Raw genomic sequence first — 19,168 nt, forward strand, 5'->3', positions numbered from 1 at the left:
GGCTGAATAAGTGTACGTTATATGAGGCATAAATAACCAACTGAGAACGTGCCTGGTATGTTAACGTAACATATTATGGTAAGAGTCATTCAAATAACTATAACATATAGAACATGCTATACGTTTACCAAACAATCTGTCACTCCTAATCGCTAAATCCCATGAAATCTTATACGTCTAGTCTCTTACGTGAATGAGCTAAATAATATTATTTTGATGTTTTACGGTAACGCCCTGCGATGAGGTGGCGACTTGTCCAGGGTGTAACCCCGCCTTCCGCCCGATTGTAGCTGAGATAGGCTCCAGCGCCCCCGCGACCCTGAAGGGAATAAGCGGTAGAAAATGGATGGATGATAATAACGGTCCCCAGCAGATTGGCAGGAGACGCAGGCCACGACACTGGACCAAACCAGGGATCATGGCCGCAGCAGCAAGCCTCGGCACATGATCAACTGACCCCGAACAGAAAAGTTCCGACCTGGATGGACAGGCCCCGCCCCCCGCCAGTCGCCAGATGCAGCAGCACGCCTCAGTGAGCTAAACACCAGACTCAAAAAGCGTCCCCACTCCTCCGAGCAAAATGTTTGTAAAATGACTAAAAAAAGAATGCAAAGCCTAAACATTTGTTTAATAAAAAGACTCAACATTAATCAAATAAAAGCTAGTGAAGACAAAAACTAATTACTCAACAAGCACACACACGCTGCCATCTTGGATTTGACGTCCCGATGTGTCACGTGTCAAACTCAAGGACCAAAAAGAATGCTGAAAAACGCCCGACTCAGTAAACTCGTGCACGCCATGAAGAAAAGTCCAAAGACAAGTCAATTCAGTCCTGCTTGCTCCTCCCGCCAGCTGATGAACGCTAGCCGTCAGCAGGCAGAACTAGGGCAGCGGAGCAAACACGCTCTGGCAGAGCCGGGAGGAGGTGGTGGGCGCCATGGCGATGTCCTTAAGACAAATGTCAGCAGTTGTTTGGGACGCAGCAGGTAAAAAACATTTTACAGTCCAGGTGGACGTGAATGAAGACTTTGACCATGAAAAAGTGAAAAACCAGAACTTACGTGAGTCCAGCGGGACGTGGTGGACACTTCAGGTGTTGATGGTGGTGCAGATCACGACGGGAGTAATTGCAACATGAGCAGCTTGCCGTGCCAGGTGCATGAGCGGCCAGGAGGGGGCAGCACAAGCTACACTGCTGGCAGCAGACATGTGACGGACAGACACATGTGGAGGTCGCGCTTAAGGACACTGTCACAGGAAGTTGCTGTCCTTCGGTGGGGGGGGCAAGGGGGCACGTTCTGTGGGCGCCGTTGTGTTGGCCAACTCCACCGTTTTGGATTAGTCCGTTGGTCTTGTGGACAGGAAGGTCTTCTCCACAGGAAGCCGCTGAGACAACTTCCTGCTTCTTGCTGCGTGCTGAAGGTGCGTTGGTGTCGGCGCTGACAGGAGCGCGTCCTTCATGGCTGGCGTCGCTTAGGGCCATTGTCCTCTACAGTGGACGTACCTGGAACACTCACTTCTCTGAGGTGGAAGAAAATAGACAAAAACACAAGTTATCCGTGTTCCTGAGATATTTCACTTTCATTTCTGTCAAGCATGAAGATGTGTACACTGCATCTGAATCTACTGAAATTGAGGACGGCTTTGACAAGCACCGTGGTTATTATTTATGAGTATTGAAATATTGAAAACACTCTTATTGATCCAACTCAACAGATCCTACAAATTAAACTTATATGTAGTAATGTATATTGTTAGGATTTTATTGATAGCAATATCGATAACGGTTGTATTCGGTCACGTGACTTTTGAACGAAAGTAAAAGAACGAGGTGGGCCACCATAAAACATGGTGACTGTGTGAACTATCTGAGTACCGTATTTTCCGCACTATAAGGCGCACCGGATTATTAGCCGCACCTTCAATGAATGGCATATTTCATAACTTTGTCCACCAATAAGCCGCCCCGGACTATAAGCCGCGCCTACGCTGCGCTAAAGGGAATGTCAAAAAAACAGTCAGATAGGTCAGTCAAACTTTAATAATATATTAAAAACCAGCGTTCTAACAACTCTGTTCACTCCCAAAATGTACGCAAATGTGCAATCACAAACATAGTAAAATTCAAAATAGTGCAGAGCAATAGCAACATAATGTTGCTCGAACGTTAATGTCACAACACACAAAATAAACATAACGCTCACTTTCTGAAGTTATTCTTCATTCATAAATCCCTCGAATTTTTCTCCTTCGGTGTCCGAATTGAAAAGTTGGGCGAATGTCGTCCGGCGCTGCCTCCCTGTCTTAGTGAAGGTGTGTTCGCCTTCGGTCATCCATTGTTCCCACGCAGTTAGCAGTCTAGCTTCGAATGCCCTGTTGACACCAATATCTAGCGGCTGGAGGTCTTTTGTCAATCCACCCGGAATGACGGCGAGTATTGAATTAAGCGCGTAAGCGTGTCTCTTAATGTGATGTTATGAGCTAGCAAATATAACAACTACACTACCCAGCATGCAACGATAGTGACGAGCATGCGCGGTAGCCCTGAGAAGCGTTGTTGTATGCTGGCAGTTAGAATGTGGTTATGAGCACGCTGTGAGTAAACGTTGAGAACTCAGTTAACACGCCTCGTCTGCATTATTTATAATTAGACAGACAACACACTTAATAGGAGCCATTTTGGGGTCTTTACATAAACACACAAATGGAAATGAAACGTCACATATCCCAGCATGCACCGCGTGCTTCTTCTTCTTCCGGGGCGGGTGGTTGCTTACAGTAGAAGAAGAAGCGCTTCCTGTTCTATGGGGGCGGGTGCTTACCTTGGCGGTTGCTTGCGTAGAAGAAGAAGCGCTTCCTGTTCTACCGGGAAAAAAGATGGCGGCTGTTTACCGAAGTTGCGAGATCGAAACTTTATGAAAATGAATCGTAATATTAATCCATATATAAAGCGCACCGGGTTAAAAGCCGCACTGTCAGCTTTTGAGTAAATTTGTGGTTTTTAGGTGCGGCTAATAGTGCGGAAAATACGGTATCTTACCACTAAAAGCAGATACCAGCAAAACATTAAAAACATGTGTTTTAAGAACTTCTAGACAAGATAAAATAATACCAACAAAAAAATTATAATAAATAACAAATAATACCAAGATAATACTTCAATGTAGGCCTGGGCGATACAGCCTGAAAATAAAATGTACGATTTTTTAATCACAAAAAAATTGTGTTATGATTTTTTCCCCTACTTTTTAAAGAAACCAATCAATACAAATGACAGAAAATATTCCAAACAAGTTTTTTATTTATTTATTTGATTAAAGCTAGTAGTTTCAATTTTACGCTGCATACAACACAATCTTACGCGTATTCTAATTTGCATAATGTTGTTCTTTTCACACCAGATATAAATAGTACTTTTTGTGCAATCATTTTCAAAGAACTAAATTAAGAGCTTCCCCTGTGAAGCAATACTTCTGTCTTGAATTAAATACTTAAACAAAATGTAGCATTGCACATTGCATGCAAATCATCTCCAACATTGAGATGAATACTTTAATTACCAGTAGAGTGTAAAAACAAGCTGCCTCTATATTGAAGCTATTATCATATATATCTGATTTATGACACCAAAACACTTCCAAAGTTGGCGAGTTAATAAATATGATGAAATTAGGATCAATCTCACGGAGATTCCTGAGACATTCTGAGAGTTAATGCAGAAGCCTGTCACGTGATCTGTGACGTAGGAGGAGGAACCACAGATCCCTTCCCCATCAACAACAATGCTAATCAAGCAGACATTGTGAGAGACGATTACTTTGAGAACAACTATGATCCAGAACTCGGGATGTACACAGAGTACTGGTATTTTTTAGTATCGGTTCCTAATTGGGTCGGTCCTCGAGGACCATCAAGCTTCTGGACTAACGGTACTGCTATTTGTATTTTTTTATCCAGCAGAGCGTGGTCATTTTGACAAATCAGCTTGTAATAATTAAAAAGAGGAAGCAAGACCTCCTCGAAGCCAACCATGAATCCACAGACTCGTAATAATAACCCAACGATCCAAGTAAAACAATAATCCATGAAGTTGCTTTGACGCAACATCAAATCCGCTGACAGATCTGTAGTCTGATTGATTGATTTAAACTTGTATTAGTAGATTGCACAGTACAGTACATATTCCGTACAATTGACCACTAAATGGTAACACCCCAATAAGTTTTTCAACTTGTTTAAGTCCACGTTAATCAATTCATGGTATAGTCGCCGTCTGACGTTACTCCATCGCGGCGCGTTTGCAACGTGGCATCGAAACACACCTTGCTAAAATGTGTTGCAGTTCAGTGTGTCTTAACGCAACAACTGGACCATTCAGCATTACACTTGATCACTGAGGCTTTTTATTTGTATTGTTCTCGCACACACACACACGCACGCACGCACGCACGCACGCACGCACGCACGCACGCACGCACGCACGCACGCACGCACGCACGCACGCACGCACGCACGCACGCACGCACGCACGCACGCACGCAGACATAGCACAATAATATGAACATACGACAATATGAATGTCATAATTACAAGTGAATGTGATTTATCATCATTTCAAGTGGATGTGGTTTATCATAAATACAAGTGAATATGATTTATCATAATTAAAAGTGAATATGATTTATCATAATTACAAGTGAATGTGATTTAGTATAATTACAATTGGATGTGATTTATCATAATTACAAGTGAACGTGATTTATCATAATTACAAGTGGATGTGATTTATCATAATTACAAGTGGATGTGATTTATCATAATTACATGTAAATGTGATTTATCATAATTACAAGTGGATGTGATTTATCATAATTACATGTAAATGTGATTTATCATAATTACAAGTGGATGTGATGCATCCTAATTACAAGTGGATGTGATTTATCCTAATTACAAGTGAACGTGATTGATCATAATTACAAGTGAACGTGATTTATCATAATTACAAGTGAATGTGATTGATCATAATTACAAGTGAACATGATACATCATAATTACGAGTGAATGTGATTTATCAAAATTACAAGTGGATATGGTTTATCATAATTACAAGTGAACGTGATTTATCCTAATTACAAGTGAATATGATTTATCATAATTACAAGTGGATGTGATTTATCATAATTAAATGAGAAAGTGGTTTATCATAATTACATGGGGATGTGATTTATCATAATTAAAAGTGAATGTGATTTATCATAATTACAAGTGAACGTGATTTATCATAATTACAAGTGAACGTGATTCATCATAATTACAAGTGGGCGTGATTTATCATAATTACAAGTGAACATAATTTATCCTAATTACAAGTGGACGTGATTTATCATAATTACATGTGAATTTGATTTATTATAATTGAAAGTGGATGTGATTTATCATAATTACAAGTGAACGTGATTTATCATAATTACAAATGGATGTGATTTATCATAATTACAAGTGGATGTGATTTATCATAATTACAAGTGAACGTGATTTATCATAATTACAAGTGGATGTGATTTATCATAATTACAAGTGGATGTGATTTATCATAATTACATGTAAATGTGATTTATCATAATTACAAGTGGATGTGATGTATCCTAATTACAAGTGGATGTGATTTATCCTAATTACAAGTGAACGTGATTGATCATAATTACAAGTGAATGTGATTAATCATAATTACAAGTGAACGTGATTGATCATAATAACAAGTGAATGTGATTGATCATAATTACAAGTGAACGTGATTGATCATAATTACAAGTGAATGTGATTGATCATAATTACAAGTGAACGTGATGTATCATAATTACAAGTGAACGTGGTTTATCATAATTACAAGTGGATATGGTTTATCATAATTACAAGTGAACGTGATTTATCCTAATTACAAGTGAATATGATTTATCATAATTACAAGTGGATGTGATTTATCATAATTAAATGGGAAAGTGGTTTATCATAATTACATGGGGATGTGATTTATCATAATTACAAGTGGATGTGATTTATCATAATTAAAAGTGAATGTGATGTATCATAATCACAAGTGAACGTGATTTATCATAATTACGAGTGAACGTGATTCATCCTAATTACAAGTGGACGTGATTTATCATAATTACATGTGAATTTGATTTATTGTAATTGAAAGTGGATGTGATTTATCATAATTTCAAGTGGATGTGGTTTATCATAATTACAAGTGAACGTGATTTATCATAATTACAAGTGGATGTGATTCATCATAATTACGAGTTAGCGTGATTTATCATAATTACAAGTGAACGTGATGTATCATAATTACAAGTGAACGTGATTTACTTTCTCACTGGCACTCATCGAGGGCGGACGCTCCCATTTCCTCTCCCTTATCTCTCCTGCTTGCTTCTTTGTCTCGTCTTGTCTCAACTTTCTTGTTGCCTCTTTTTGTACTGCTCTCCAAATCTAAACATTGGAACTATTTAACTGTCCTCAACGAAATTGACAAGATCTTGGGTTTGGAGGAACCTGCTTGTCTTGACGGAGCGGTTGTTGCTGGACACACGACGGACTCTTGGGAGAAGAAGGAGTACTAGACTGAGGACGTGAAGATATCTACCTATTCGGAATTATGACAACAGGACATCTGCTGATTGGAGTAAGCGTTGCTCTGGTTTGTCGACAAATTGGAAGTTGCTGGCAGTCTTCGAAGTACCCCAAAGCTGCCACAAACGATTGGAGGATGCGGGAAGAACTGTGGACACTTTTGTGATTTGGATAACATCGGACTGTCTGCCATGCAGGATGAATTTTGAGGATCAGTCATAGACAATTTAGAGTGAAAAGCAAATCTTATTTTCACTCGCATACAAAACATTCTAACTTGAATTGTTTCCCTGGCTTTGAGACTCTCTCGAAGGACAGTGCGTCGAAGACACAACAAACTCCCTTCTCGTCTCTCATGGACACACACCTGTTGTTGTTGACTTTGGACTGACTATCGGCTGTACGACACCAAGGCCGCGTAACAGAGACACGCGGCAGGCATACTCACACACAAAAATATATGCCACACACACATACCCCACCCCCCATCCAACGCCTTTGACGCGAATCCCTTAGGGGTGATGGACGGATGGGCAGCGCCTGAAGAGCTGCAGCCTTCCACCGTGACCCCACTCCCTCCCCTCTGTTGCTTGATATTTCGAGATGTATGTTGTAATATGTATATGTGCTTTGCTATGGAGGTTTTCCCCCCCTCCAGACTGGGCCCCCTTAGGAGCCCAGTCTAGATTGTACAAACCCCGTTTCCATATGAGTTGGGAAATTGTGTTAGATGTAAATATAAACGGAATACAAAGATTTGCAAAACCTTTTCAACCCATATTCAATTGAATGCACTACAAAGACAAGATATTTGATGTTCAAATTCATAAACTTTATTTTTTTTTGTGCAAATAATTAACTTAGAATTTCATGGATGCAACACGTGCCAAAGTAATTGGGAAAGGGCATGTTCACCACTGTGTTACATGGCCTTTCCTTTTAACAACACTCAGTAAACGTTTGGGAACTGAGGAGACACATTTTTTAAGCTTCTCAGGTGGAATTCTTTCCCATTCTTGCTTAAAGTACAGCTTAAGTTGTTCACCAGTCCGGGGGTCTCCGTTGTGGTATTTTAGGCTTCATAATGCGCCACATATTTTCAATGGGAGACAGGTCTGGACTACAGGCAGGCTAGTCTAGTACCCGCACTCTTTTACTATGAAGCCACGTTGATGTAACACGTGGCTTGGCATTGTCTTGTTGAAATAAGCAGGGGCGCCCATGGTAACGTTGCTTGGATGGCAACATTTGTTGCTCCAAAACCTGTATGTACCTTTCAGCATTAATGGCGCCTTCACAGATGTGTAAGTTACCCATGTCTTGGGCACTAATACACCCCCATACCATCACACATGTTGGCTTTTCAACTTTGCGCCTATAACAATCCGGATGGTTCTTGTCCTCTTTGGTCCGGAGGACACGACGTCCACAGTGTCCAAAAACAATTTAAAATGTGGACTCGTCAGACCACAGAAAACTTTTCCACTTTGTATCAGTCCATCTTAGATGAGCTCAGGCCCAACGAAGCCGACGTCGTTTCTGGGTGTTAATAAACGGTTTTCGCCTTGCATAGGAGAGTTTTAACTTGCACTTACAGATGTAGCGACCAACTATAGTTACTGACAGTGGGTTTCTGAAGTGTTCCTGAACCCATGTGGTGATATCCTTTACACACTGATGTCGCTTGTTGATGCAGTACAGCCTGAGGGATCGAAGGTCACGGGCTTAGCTGCTTACGTGCAAGGATTTCTCCAGATTCTCTGAACCCTTTGATGATATTACGGACCGTAGATAGTGAAATCCCTAAATTCCTTGCAATAGCTGGTTGAGAAAGGTTTTTCTTAAACTGTTCAACAATTTGCTCACGCATTTGTTGACAAAGTGGTGACCCTCGCCCCATCCTTGTTTGTGAAAGACTGAGCATTTCATGGAATCCACTTTTATACCCAATCATGGCACCCACCTGTTCCCAATTTGCCTGTTCACCTGTGGGATGTTCCAAATAAGTGTTTGATGAGCATTCCTCAACTTTATCAGTATTTATTGCCACCTTTCCCAACTTCTTTGTCACGTGTTGCTGGCATCAAATTCTAAAGTTAATGATTATTTGCAAAAAAAAAAAAAGTTTATCAGTTTGAACATCAAATATGTTGTCTTTGTAGCATATTCAACTGTATATGGGTTGAAAATGATTTGCAAATCATTGTATTCCGTTTATATTTACATCTTACACAATTTCCCAACTCATATGGAAACGGGGTTTGTACTTTTTTTTCTCTTCCTTCCCCAGCGTTTACCTTTTTCCCAACTTTTACAGGGAACCTTGTTCCTGTCCTGTAACCCTGTACACGGTTTGTCTAATCTTGAACAGGTTTGTGCTGAAAACAAAGTTTTGTTGTACTTGTGCTATGACAATAAAGACCTAGCTTTATCATAATTACAAGTACGGTAGGGCTGGGCGATATAGCCTTTTATTAATATCTCGATATTTTTAGGCCATGTCACGATACACGATATGTATCTGGATATTTTGCCTTAGCCTTGAATTAACACTTGATGCATATAATCACAGCAGTATGATGATTCTATGTGTCTACATTAAAACATTCTTCTTCATACTGCATTAATATATGCTCATTTTAAACTTTCATGCAGAGAGGGGAATCACAACTAAGTCAATTTAGCAAAAGTGTATTTATTAAACAATTATTAAGCAGTGGCACAAACATTCATGTCATTTCCAAAACAGAAAGTGCAAGATTGTCAGAAACATTTTAAAACAAGTTATTGTATGACATATCAAAACGACACTAAATTAAAGTGCACTTTTTGTACAGAACGCCACTACAATGTTTTAAAACAAATAAAGTGCACTTTTGTGCATGATGTTTCAATAACTGTCAAATAAAAATGAGCTGCATAATAGGAAATCAAATAATGTATGTCCTTCGCTATGTGGTAGGTTCCTGCGGACGTTGATGTGGAAATGGTTGCTTGGGCATTTTGTGGGTGTGGCACCGGTCTAGATGTTGACATGCGGAGTTTCAAGCATTCCTTATTTTCTAGCGGGTGACTTTTCAAATGATGCTACACATTAGCAGTGCTGCTACTTTTTGTAGCAACGCTTACTTGACATATTTCGGTTGTCTGTTCAATATCTTTCCCGCTTGAAGCCAAACCACCGCCAGACGATGGACCCTGTGCTGTTTTTCTTGAAAATAATTATTCCTTCATTTGTTACCAGATTCGCACCTTCTTTCTCTCCCGTATTACCACTCGAACCGCTACGCTAGCATCACAGCTAACTTTACCATGCCGCTACCTCTCTGCTTAGCGAGGGCGTATGACGTTGCACATGTGACAGTATGTGACGTATGTAAGAAGGTGCGCTTGTTTTATGGCTCTGTGAGAAGGAGACACAAGAAAGAGTGAGAAACACCTGAAGTGTAATGCTCGCAGCTAAAAGCAACTGCATGAGAATGTATACTCCAATATCACGATAGTCATTTTCTATATCGCACAGAGACATTATACGCGATATATCGAGTATATTCGATATATCGCCCAGCCCTAATTACAAGTGGATGTGATTTATCATAATTACAAGTGAACAGGATTGATCATAATTACAAGTGGACGTGATTTATTATTATTACAAGTGGACATGATTTATCATAATGACAAGTGGATGTGATTACTCGTAATTACAAGTGGACGCGATTTATCATAATTATAAGTGAATGTGATTTATCATAATTACAAGTGTATGTGATTTATTATGATTACAAGTGGATGTGATTTATCATAATTACAAGTGAATGTGATTTATCATAATTATAATTACAAGTGGATGTGATTTATCATCATTACAAGTTAATGTGATTTATCATAATTACAAGTGGATGTGATTTATCATAATGACAAGTGGATGTGATTTATCATAATTACAAGTGAATGTGATTGATCATAATTACAAGTGAATGTGATTTTTCATAATGACAAGTGGATGTGATTTATCATAATTACAAGTGAACTTGATTTATCATAATTACAAGTCAATGTGATATGGATGTCATAAGCTGGAGGAAAATAAATACTGATAGCTGTATCACTTTTCCAGAATCTTTACATTCCTCCTGAGACCTTTTCTATGATACAGTAGCACAGACCAAAAAGTACTCACACTACCATAAAAGTACACAGACTGTACTATCATTTAGTAGAAGTACACACAATTTACCATAAAAGTATGCACACTGTACCATAAAGGTACACACACTGTAACATGCAAGTACACACACCGTACCATCATGTTTTAAAAGTACACACACTGTACAATCATCGTAAAGATACAGACACTGTACCATACATCTACACACACTGTGCCATCATGTCTTAAAAGTACACACAATGTACCATAAAACCACACACTGTACCATAATGTCTTAAAGATACACACACTGAACCACAGAAGTACACATACTGTACCATTGAAGATAGACACACTGTACCATAAAACTACCCACACTCCACCATCATGTCTTAAAAGTACACACACTGTACCATAAAACTACACACACTGTACCATAAAACTACATACACTGCACTATCATGTCTTAAAAGTACACACACTGTACAATAAAACTACACACAGTGTACCATCAGGTCTTAAAGATACACACAGTGTACCATCCTGTCTTAAAGATACACAAACACTGCACCATAAAAGTACACACACAGTACCATCATGTCTTACAGATACACATACTGTACCATAAAACCATAAAACTACACACACTGCACCATCATGTCTTAAAAGTACACACACTATACCATAAAACTACACCCAAAATACCAACAAGTTTTAAAGATACACACACTGTACCATCTTTTACTAAAGATACACACACACACACACTGCACCATCATGTCTTAAAAGTACACACGCTGTACCATAAAACTACACACAAAGTACAATCAGGTTTAAAAGATACACACACTGCACCATCCTGTCTTAAAGATACACACACTGTACCATAAAAGTACACACACTGTACCATAAAAATACACACACTGCACCATCATCTCATAAAGGTACACACACAGTACCATCATGTCTTACAGAGACACACACTGTACCATAAAAGTACACACACTGTAACTTATAACTACACACACTGCACCATCATGTCGTTAAAGTACACTCACTGAACCATAAAAAGAGAGACTGCACCATCATGTCATAAAAGTACACACACAGTACCATCATGTCTTATAGATACACAAACTGTACAATACAAGTACACACACTGTACCATAAATCTCCACACTGCACCCTCATATCTTACAGATACACACACTGTACCATAAAGTATACACACTGTACCATAAAACTACACACAGCGCTATCATGTCTTTAAGATACACACAGAGTACCATCAGGTCTTACAGATACACACACTGTGCCATAAAAGTACACACATTGTACCATCATGTCCTAAATATACACACACTGAACCACAAAAGTACACACACTGTACCATTAAACTACACACACTGTACCATAAAACTACACACAGTGCACCATCATGTCTTAAAAATATACACATACTGTGCCATCCTGTCTTAACACACACACACACACACACACACACACACACACACACACACACACACACACACACACACACACACACACACACACACACACACACACACTACCATAAAAGTACAAACACAGTACCATCATGTCTTACAGATACACACACTTACCATAAAAGTACACCCAGTGTACCACCATGTCTTAATTTTACACACACTGTACCATAATACTACACACACAGCACTACCACGTCTTAAAAGTACACACGTTGCATCATAAAACTACACGCACTGCATCATCATGTCTTAAAAGTACACACACAGCACCATGTCTTACAGATACATACACTGTACTATAAAAGTACACACACTGTACCACCATGTCTTAAACATACACACACTGTACCATAAAACTACACACAAAGTACCATCCTGTCTTAAAGATACACACACACACACACACACACACACACACACACACACACACACACACACACACACACACACACACACACACACACACACTGTACCACCATGTCTTAAACTTACACACACTGTGCCATAAAACAGTGTTTCCCACAGGACAGGCATCTATTTGTGGTGGTGTGGTCGGGGGGCGGGGGGTGGCAGCGGCGATGACCAAGAAGAACGCGGAGTTGGAATAGAATTACAACACTTTATGTACATATTTATATACAGATTTGAACAATTAGTTATTCACTGAAATATATTTATTAATTGTGGTTCTTACAAAAAATATATCTTATAAAATATAAAAGCTAAAATGTCTCTTAAAGCTTTGCCCCTTTAATTAGTGCATACATCATCTGTGTGAAGGAGTGAACATCCAACATTAGAATTTATTACTAACGAGCAGAACCGCTCTATGTACAGTACTGTCTAACCTTAAGCGGCAGCAGCTCAACACATGCAGGGTTCAACGTTAAGGTTTTTGTCTACTTGCCCGACTTCTCAAACCTACTTGCCCCAATATTTTTACTTGTCCTGTCTAGGTTTTTTTCTGGCTGTGTAGTGCTCATGGCTTATATCTTACTAAAATTATTATTATTATCTATAATTACATTTAAATGGCATTGCATACATGTAAAATTAAATGCTATTTCACATTATTTGACCAGTAGCAGTTACACCCATCTGAACAGGTCAGCCACCTGTTTAAAGGCCGATCACAGTTGAAATCTTGAAATGAAGGGCCTTTAATGGCCAAAACATTAACCTGGACAACATTTTAACAGCTGGTTGGCTCAGATTTTATTCTTTTCATTGCATTCACATGCTGCAGTGGACAGTGGACAATTTAGCTTCAGTATTAATGCAGTATCTGAAGTACCGTCTCCACGTGTGTTTATTGACAACAGGGTTATAACCTGGACACGTTAGCTCGTCGGTATGGTAACAGGTGACTGTTACTGCGTGCGTCTGCCCCGGCCCCCGAGTCAAACAGCGGCGGTGTTAATGAAGCAGCGTCAGGCTGCTCACCGTCAGTGAAACGCTCGGTAAAATCGTGGATTAACGTTAAATACAGGTAAAAGCCAGTAAATTAGAATATTTTGAAAAACTTGATTTATTTCAGCAATTGCATTCAAAAGGTGTAACTTGTACATTATATTTATTCATTGCACACAGACTGATGCATTCAAATGTTTATTTCATTTAATTTTGATGATTTGAAGTGGCAACAAATGAAAATCCAAAATTCCGTGTGTCACAAAATTAGAATATTACTTAAGGCTAATACAAAAAAGGGATTTTTAGAAATGTTGGCCAACTGAAAAGTATGAAAATGAAAAATACAATACTCAATACTTGGTTGGAGCTCCTTTTGCCTCAATTACTGCGTTAATGCAGCGTGGCATGGAGTCGATGAGTTTCTGGCACTACTCAGGTGTTATGAGAGCCCAGGTTGCTCTGATAGTGGCCTTCAACTCTTCTGCGTTTTTGGGTCTGGCATTCTGCATCTTCCTTTTCACAATACCCCACAGATTTTCTATAGGGCTAAGGTCAGGGGAGTTGGCGGGCCAATTTAGAACAGAAATACCATGGTCCGTAAACCAGGCACGGGTAGATTTTGTGCTGTGTGCAGGCGCCAAGTCCTGTTGGAACTTGAAATCTCCATCTCCATAGAGCAGGTCAGCAGCAGGAAGCATGAAGTGCTCTAAAAATTGCTGGTAGACGGCTGCGTTGACCCTGGATCTCAGGAAACAGAGTGGACCGACACCAGCAGATGACATGGCACCCCAAACCATCACTGATGGTGGAAACTTTACACTAGACTTCAGGCAACGTGGATCCTGTGCCTCTCCTGTCTTCCTCCAGACTCTGGGACCTCGATTTCCAAAGGAAATGCAAAATTTGCATGGTTGGGTGATGGTTTGGGGTGCCATGTCATCTGCTGGTGTCGGTCCACTCTGTTTCCTGAGATCCAGGGTCAACGCAGCCGTCTACCAGCAAGTTTTAGAGCACTTCATGCTTCCTGCTGCTGACCTGCTCTATGGAGATGGAGATTTCAAGTTCCAACAGGACTTGGCGCCTGCACACAGCGCAAAATCTACCCGTGCCTGGTTTACGGACCATGGTATTTCTGTTCTAAATTGGCCCGCCAACTCCCCTGACCTTAGCCCCATAGAAAATCTGTGGGGTATTGTGAAAAGGAAGATGCAGAATGCCAGACCCAAAAACGCAGAAGAGTTGAAGGCCACTATCAGAGCAACCTGGGCTCTCATAACACCTGAGCAGTGCCAGAAACTCATCGACTGCATGCCACGCCGCATTAACGCAGTAATTGAGGCAAAAGGAGCTCCAACCAAGTATTGAGTATTGTACATGCTCATATTTTTCATTTTCATACTTTTCAGTTGGCCAACATTTCTAAAAATCCCTTTTTTGTATTAGCCTTAAGTAATATTCTAATTTTGTGACACACGGAATTTTGGATTTTCATTTGTTGCCACTTCAAATCATCAAAATTAAATGAAATAAACATTTGAATGCATCAGTCTGTGTGCAATGAATAAATATAATGTACAAGTTACACCTTTTGAATGCAATTACTGAAATAAATCAAGTTTTTCAAAATATTCTAATTTACTGGCTTTTACCTGTATATGACGAGCCGCGAGCGATGCAGCTATAACCTATCTCACCTGGTAGAGCACCCGCTGCGGCGGAAACAGTGTAAAAGTACACACACTGTACCATAAAACTACACACAAAGTACCATCCTGTCCTAAAGATACACACGCACACACACGCACACACACACACACTGTACCACCATGTCTTAAACGTACACACACTGTACCATAAAACTACACACAAAGTACCATCCTGTCTTAAAGATACACACACACACACACACACACACAGTACCACCGTGTCTTAAACGTACACACACTGTACCATAAAAGTAGACACACAGCACCATCATGTCTCACAGATACTACAAACACAGTACCATGAAGGTACACAGATACTACAAACACAGTACCATGAAGGTACACAGATACTACTAACACAGTACCATGAAGGTACACAGAGTATAGCATAAAAGTAGAGAGAGTGCCGCATATAAGTGCTCATATATTATCATTGAAGCAGGCAAAGTAGAGAAAAAGACGAAGAAACAAAAGCAACCGTTTCTTACCGTGCGTGGTTACGTTGTGTGTTCGGTGTTCGAATAACACGCGGCGTCCGAACGCAGACTTGCAGCAAACCCTAGAAGGACAGCAAGGACTAGTCCTCTGGAGCACTAAGCACGGAATCAAACCAAAAACCGAGAAAGTCCCAAGCATGTCCGTCACTGAATGTTTCTTTTCTGTGCAGGAAGGAGGCGGGCTGTACCTGCCAGGACCACAACTCACTGGCAGGACATGACGTCACGCGTCGACTTTAACCCTCTCACTGCCAAACAGCAGCTTACCGCTTACTCATAATGCATGTATTATTATTACAATTATTATTATTATATTCTATAATATCAGCGACACCATCCCTGTAATGTATCTACTGTAGGGACATGGTATCAGATTACTTTCTGTATTTACTGTAAGGACATGGTATCAGATTACTTTCTGTATTTACTGTAAGGACATGGTATCAGATTACTTTCAGGGTATAGTGCAGCAACACAACAACCACATTCATTGTAATTGTATATTCCAAAGAGCTGACATATTGATAGGAATGTATTTATGATTGACATGATTTTGAGATTTGCTTCTAAATGTGATCGTTTTGTGAAGAAATTAAAGGAAAACCCACAACATGTCTACTAATGATACTGCAATACAAAGTGTTGGGAACAGTATCAGTTACTTGCCTTGTATCAAATAGACAAGTATCGGCCACACTTTTTGGCCCCCCTTCAATGAAAATCAATTAAAAAAATCCATCCATAAAGAATATGTGGATGAGTTTGGCGTGGAAGAATGTTGTACCTTCCAAGGTTTCTGCTTGTTCCCATTGGGTTAAGTTTTTTCTTGCCCTGATGTGAGATCTGAGCTGAGGATGTCGTTGTGGCTTATGCAGCCCTTTGAGACATTTGTGATTAAGGGCTGCATAAATACATTTTGGTTGATTGATTAAAGGCCTACTGAAATGCGATTTTCTTTTTTAAACGGGGATAGCAGGTCCGTTCTATGTGTCATACTTGATCATTTCGCGATATTGCCATATTTTTGCTGAAAGGATTTAGTAGAGAACATCGACGATAAAGTTCGCAACTTTTGGTCGCTGATAAAAAGCCTTGCCTGTACCGGAAGTAGCAGACGAGTAGCGTGACGTCACAGGTTGTGGAGCTCCTCACATCCGCACATTGTTTACAATCATGGCCACCAGCAGCGAGAGCGATTCGGACCGAGAAAGCGACAATTTCCCCATTAATTTGAGCGAGGATGAAAGATTTGTGGATGAGGAAAGTGAGAGTGAAGGACTAGAGGGCAGTTGGAGCAATTCAGATAGGGAAGATGCTGTGAGAGGTGGGTGGGACCTGATATTCAGCTGGGAATGACTAAAACAGTAAATAAACATAAGACATATATATACTCTATTAGCCACAACACAACCATGCTTATATTTAATATGCCACAAATTAATCCCGCATAACAAACACCTCCCCCCTCCCGTCCATATAACCCGCCAATACAACTCAAACACCTGCACAACACACTCAATCCCACAGCCCAAAATACCGTTCACCTCCCCAAAGTTCATACAGCACATATATTTCCCCAAAGTCCCCAAAGTTATGTACGTGACATGCACATTGTGGCACACACGTACAGGCAAGCGATCAAATGTTTGGAAGCCGCAGCTGCATGCGTACTCACGGCACCGTGTCTGTGTATCCAACTCAAAGTCCTCCTGGTAAGAGTCTCTGTTGTCCCAGTTCTCCACAGGCCAATGGTAAAGCTTGACTGTCATCTTTCGGGAATGTAAACAATGACACACCGGCTGTGTTATCCGGCACACCAGTCAAGGGGTGCATTCTACGGCGTGGGTGCGTTATCCAGCACAACACCTGCCGCAATACACCGCTTCCCACCTACAGCTTTCTTCTTTGCTGTCTCCATTGTTCATTGAACAAATTGCAAAAGATTCACCAACGCAGATGTCCAGAATACTGTGGAATTTTGCGATGAAAACAGACGACTTAATAGCTGGCCACCATGCTGTCCCAAAATGTCCTCCACAATCCGTGACGTCACGCGCTGACGTCATCATACCGAGACGTTTTCAGCAGGATATGTCGCGCGAAATTTAAAATTGCACTTTAGTAAGTTAACCCGGCCGTATTGGCATGTGTTGCAATGTTAAGATTTCATCATTGATGTATAAACTATCAGACTGCGTGGTCGGTAGTAGTGGGTTTTAGTAGGCCTTTAAGGGTTATATAAATACACTTTGTTTGATTCATTAAGGGTTATATAAATACACTTTGTTTGATTCATTAAGGGTTATATAAATAAACTTTAGTTGATTAAGGGTTATATAAATGAACTTTGGTTGATTGATTAATGGTTATATAAATAAACTTTGGTTGTTTAAGGGTTATATAAATAAACTTTGGTTGATTAAGGGCTATATAAATAAACGTTGGTTGATTAAGGGTTATATAAATACACTTTGAATGATAGATTAAGGGTTATACAAATAAACTTTGGTTGATTAATGGTTGTATACATACACTTTGGTTGATTGATAAGGGATATATAAATACATTTGGTTGATTGATTAAGGGCTATATAAATAAAATTTGGTTGATTAAGGGTTATATAAACAAACATTGATTGATTGATTAAGGGTTATATAAATACATTTGGTCGATTGATTAAGGGCTATATCAATAAACTTTGGTTGATTAAGGGATATATAAATACACTTTGAATGATAGATTAAGGGTTATATAAATAAACTTTGGTTGATTATTGGTTGTACACATACACTTTGGTTGATTGATAAGGGTTATATAAATAAATTTGGTTGATTGATTAAGGGCTATATAAATAAAATTTGGTTGATTAAGGGTTATATAAATAAACGTTGATTGATTGATTAAGGGTTGTATAAATAGACTGTGGGTTGATTGATTAAGGGCTATATAAATAAACTTTGGTTGATTAAGGGTTATATGAATACACTTTGATTGATTGATTAAGGGCTATATAAATACACTTTGGTTGATTGTTTAAGGGTTATATAAATAATATTTGTCAAATTTAAATCAAAAGAAGGCCTGAAATATCTCGAGTTGATGTCATGAGACGATGACATATATACATTTTGTAAATATAAACAAACCTTTGCCTATATTAGATTTTTTGGAGTTTCACCTGTATATTTCATTGGGAGATGACTGGGCTGATAACAAATTTTGCTCGGCCAAATATTGATTGACACATAATTG

The 19,168-nt window shown here is 39.5% G+C and overlaps 1 protein-coding gene across 4 annotated transcripts in view; it reads right to left on the minus strand.

The window, feature by feature from the left end:
• The window catches only part of disp1 (dispatched homolog 1 (Drosophila)), a 114,521-nt gene that overhangs the window by 37,970 nt on the left and 57,383 nt on the right, over window positions 1–19,168 (minus strand). For 3 of the 4 annotated variants that reach the window (XM_061925084.2, XM_061925087.2, XM_061925086.2), the window contains one exon: window positions 1,065–1,524. In XM_061925084.2, coding sequence (XP_061781068.1) covers window positions 1,065–1,486 — 422 coding nt within the window. In that variant the 5' untranslated portion in view covers window positions 1,487–1,524. Of the gene's footprint in view, window positions 1–1,064; window positions 1,525–15,907; window positions 16,093–19,168 lie in introns of those variants that run through there. The other variant, XM_061925085.2, reaches the window with a different exon arrangement.

Source organism: Nerophis lumbriciformis, linkage group LG29 (assembly GCF_033978685.3).
Source record: "Nerophis lumbriciformis linkage group LG29, RoL_Nlum_v2.1, whole genome shotgun sequence".
Taxonomy (NCBI): domain Eukaryota; kingdom Metazoa; phylum Chordata; class Actinopteri; order Syngnathiformes; family Syngnathidae; genus Nerophis; species Nerophis lumbriciformis.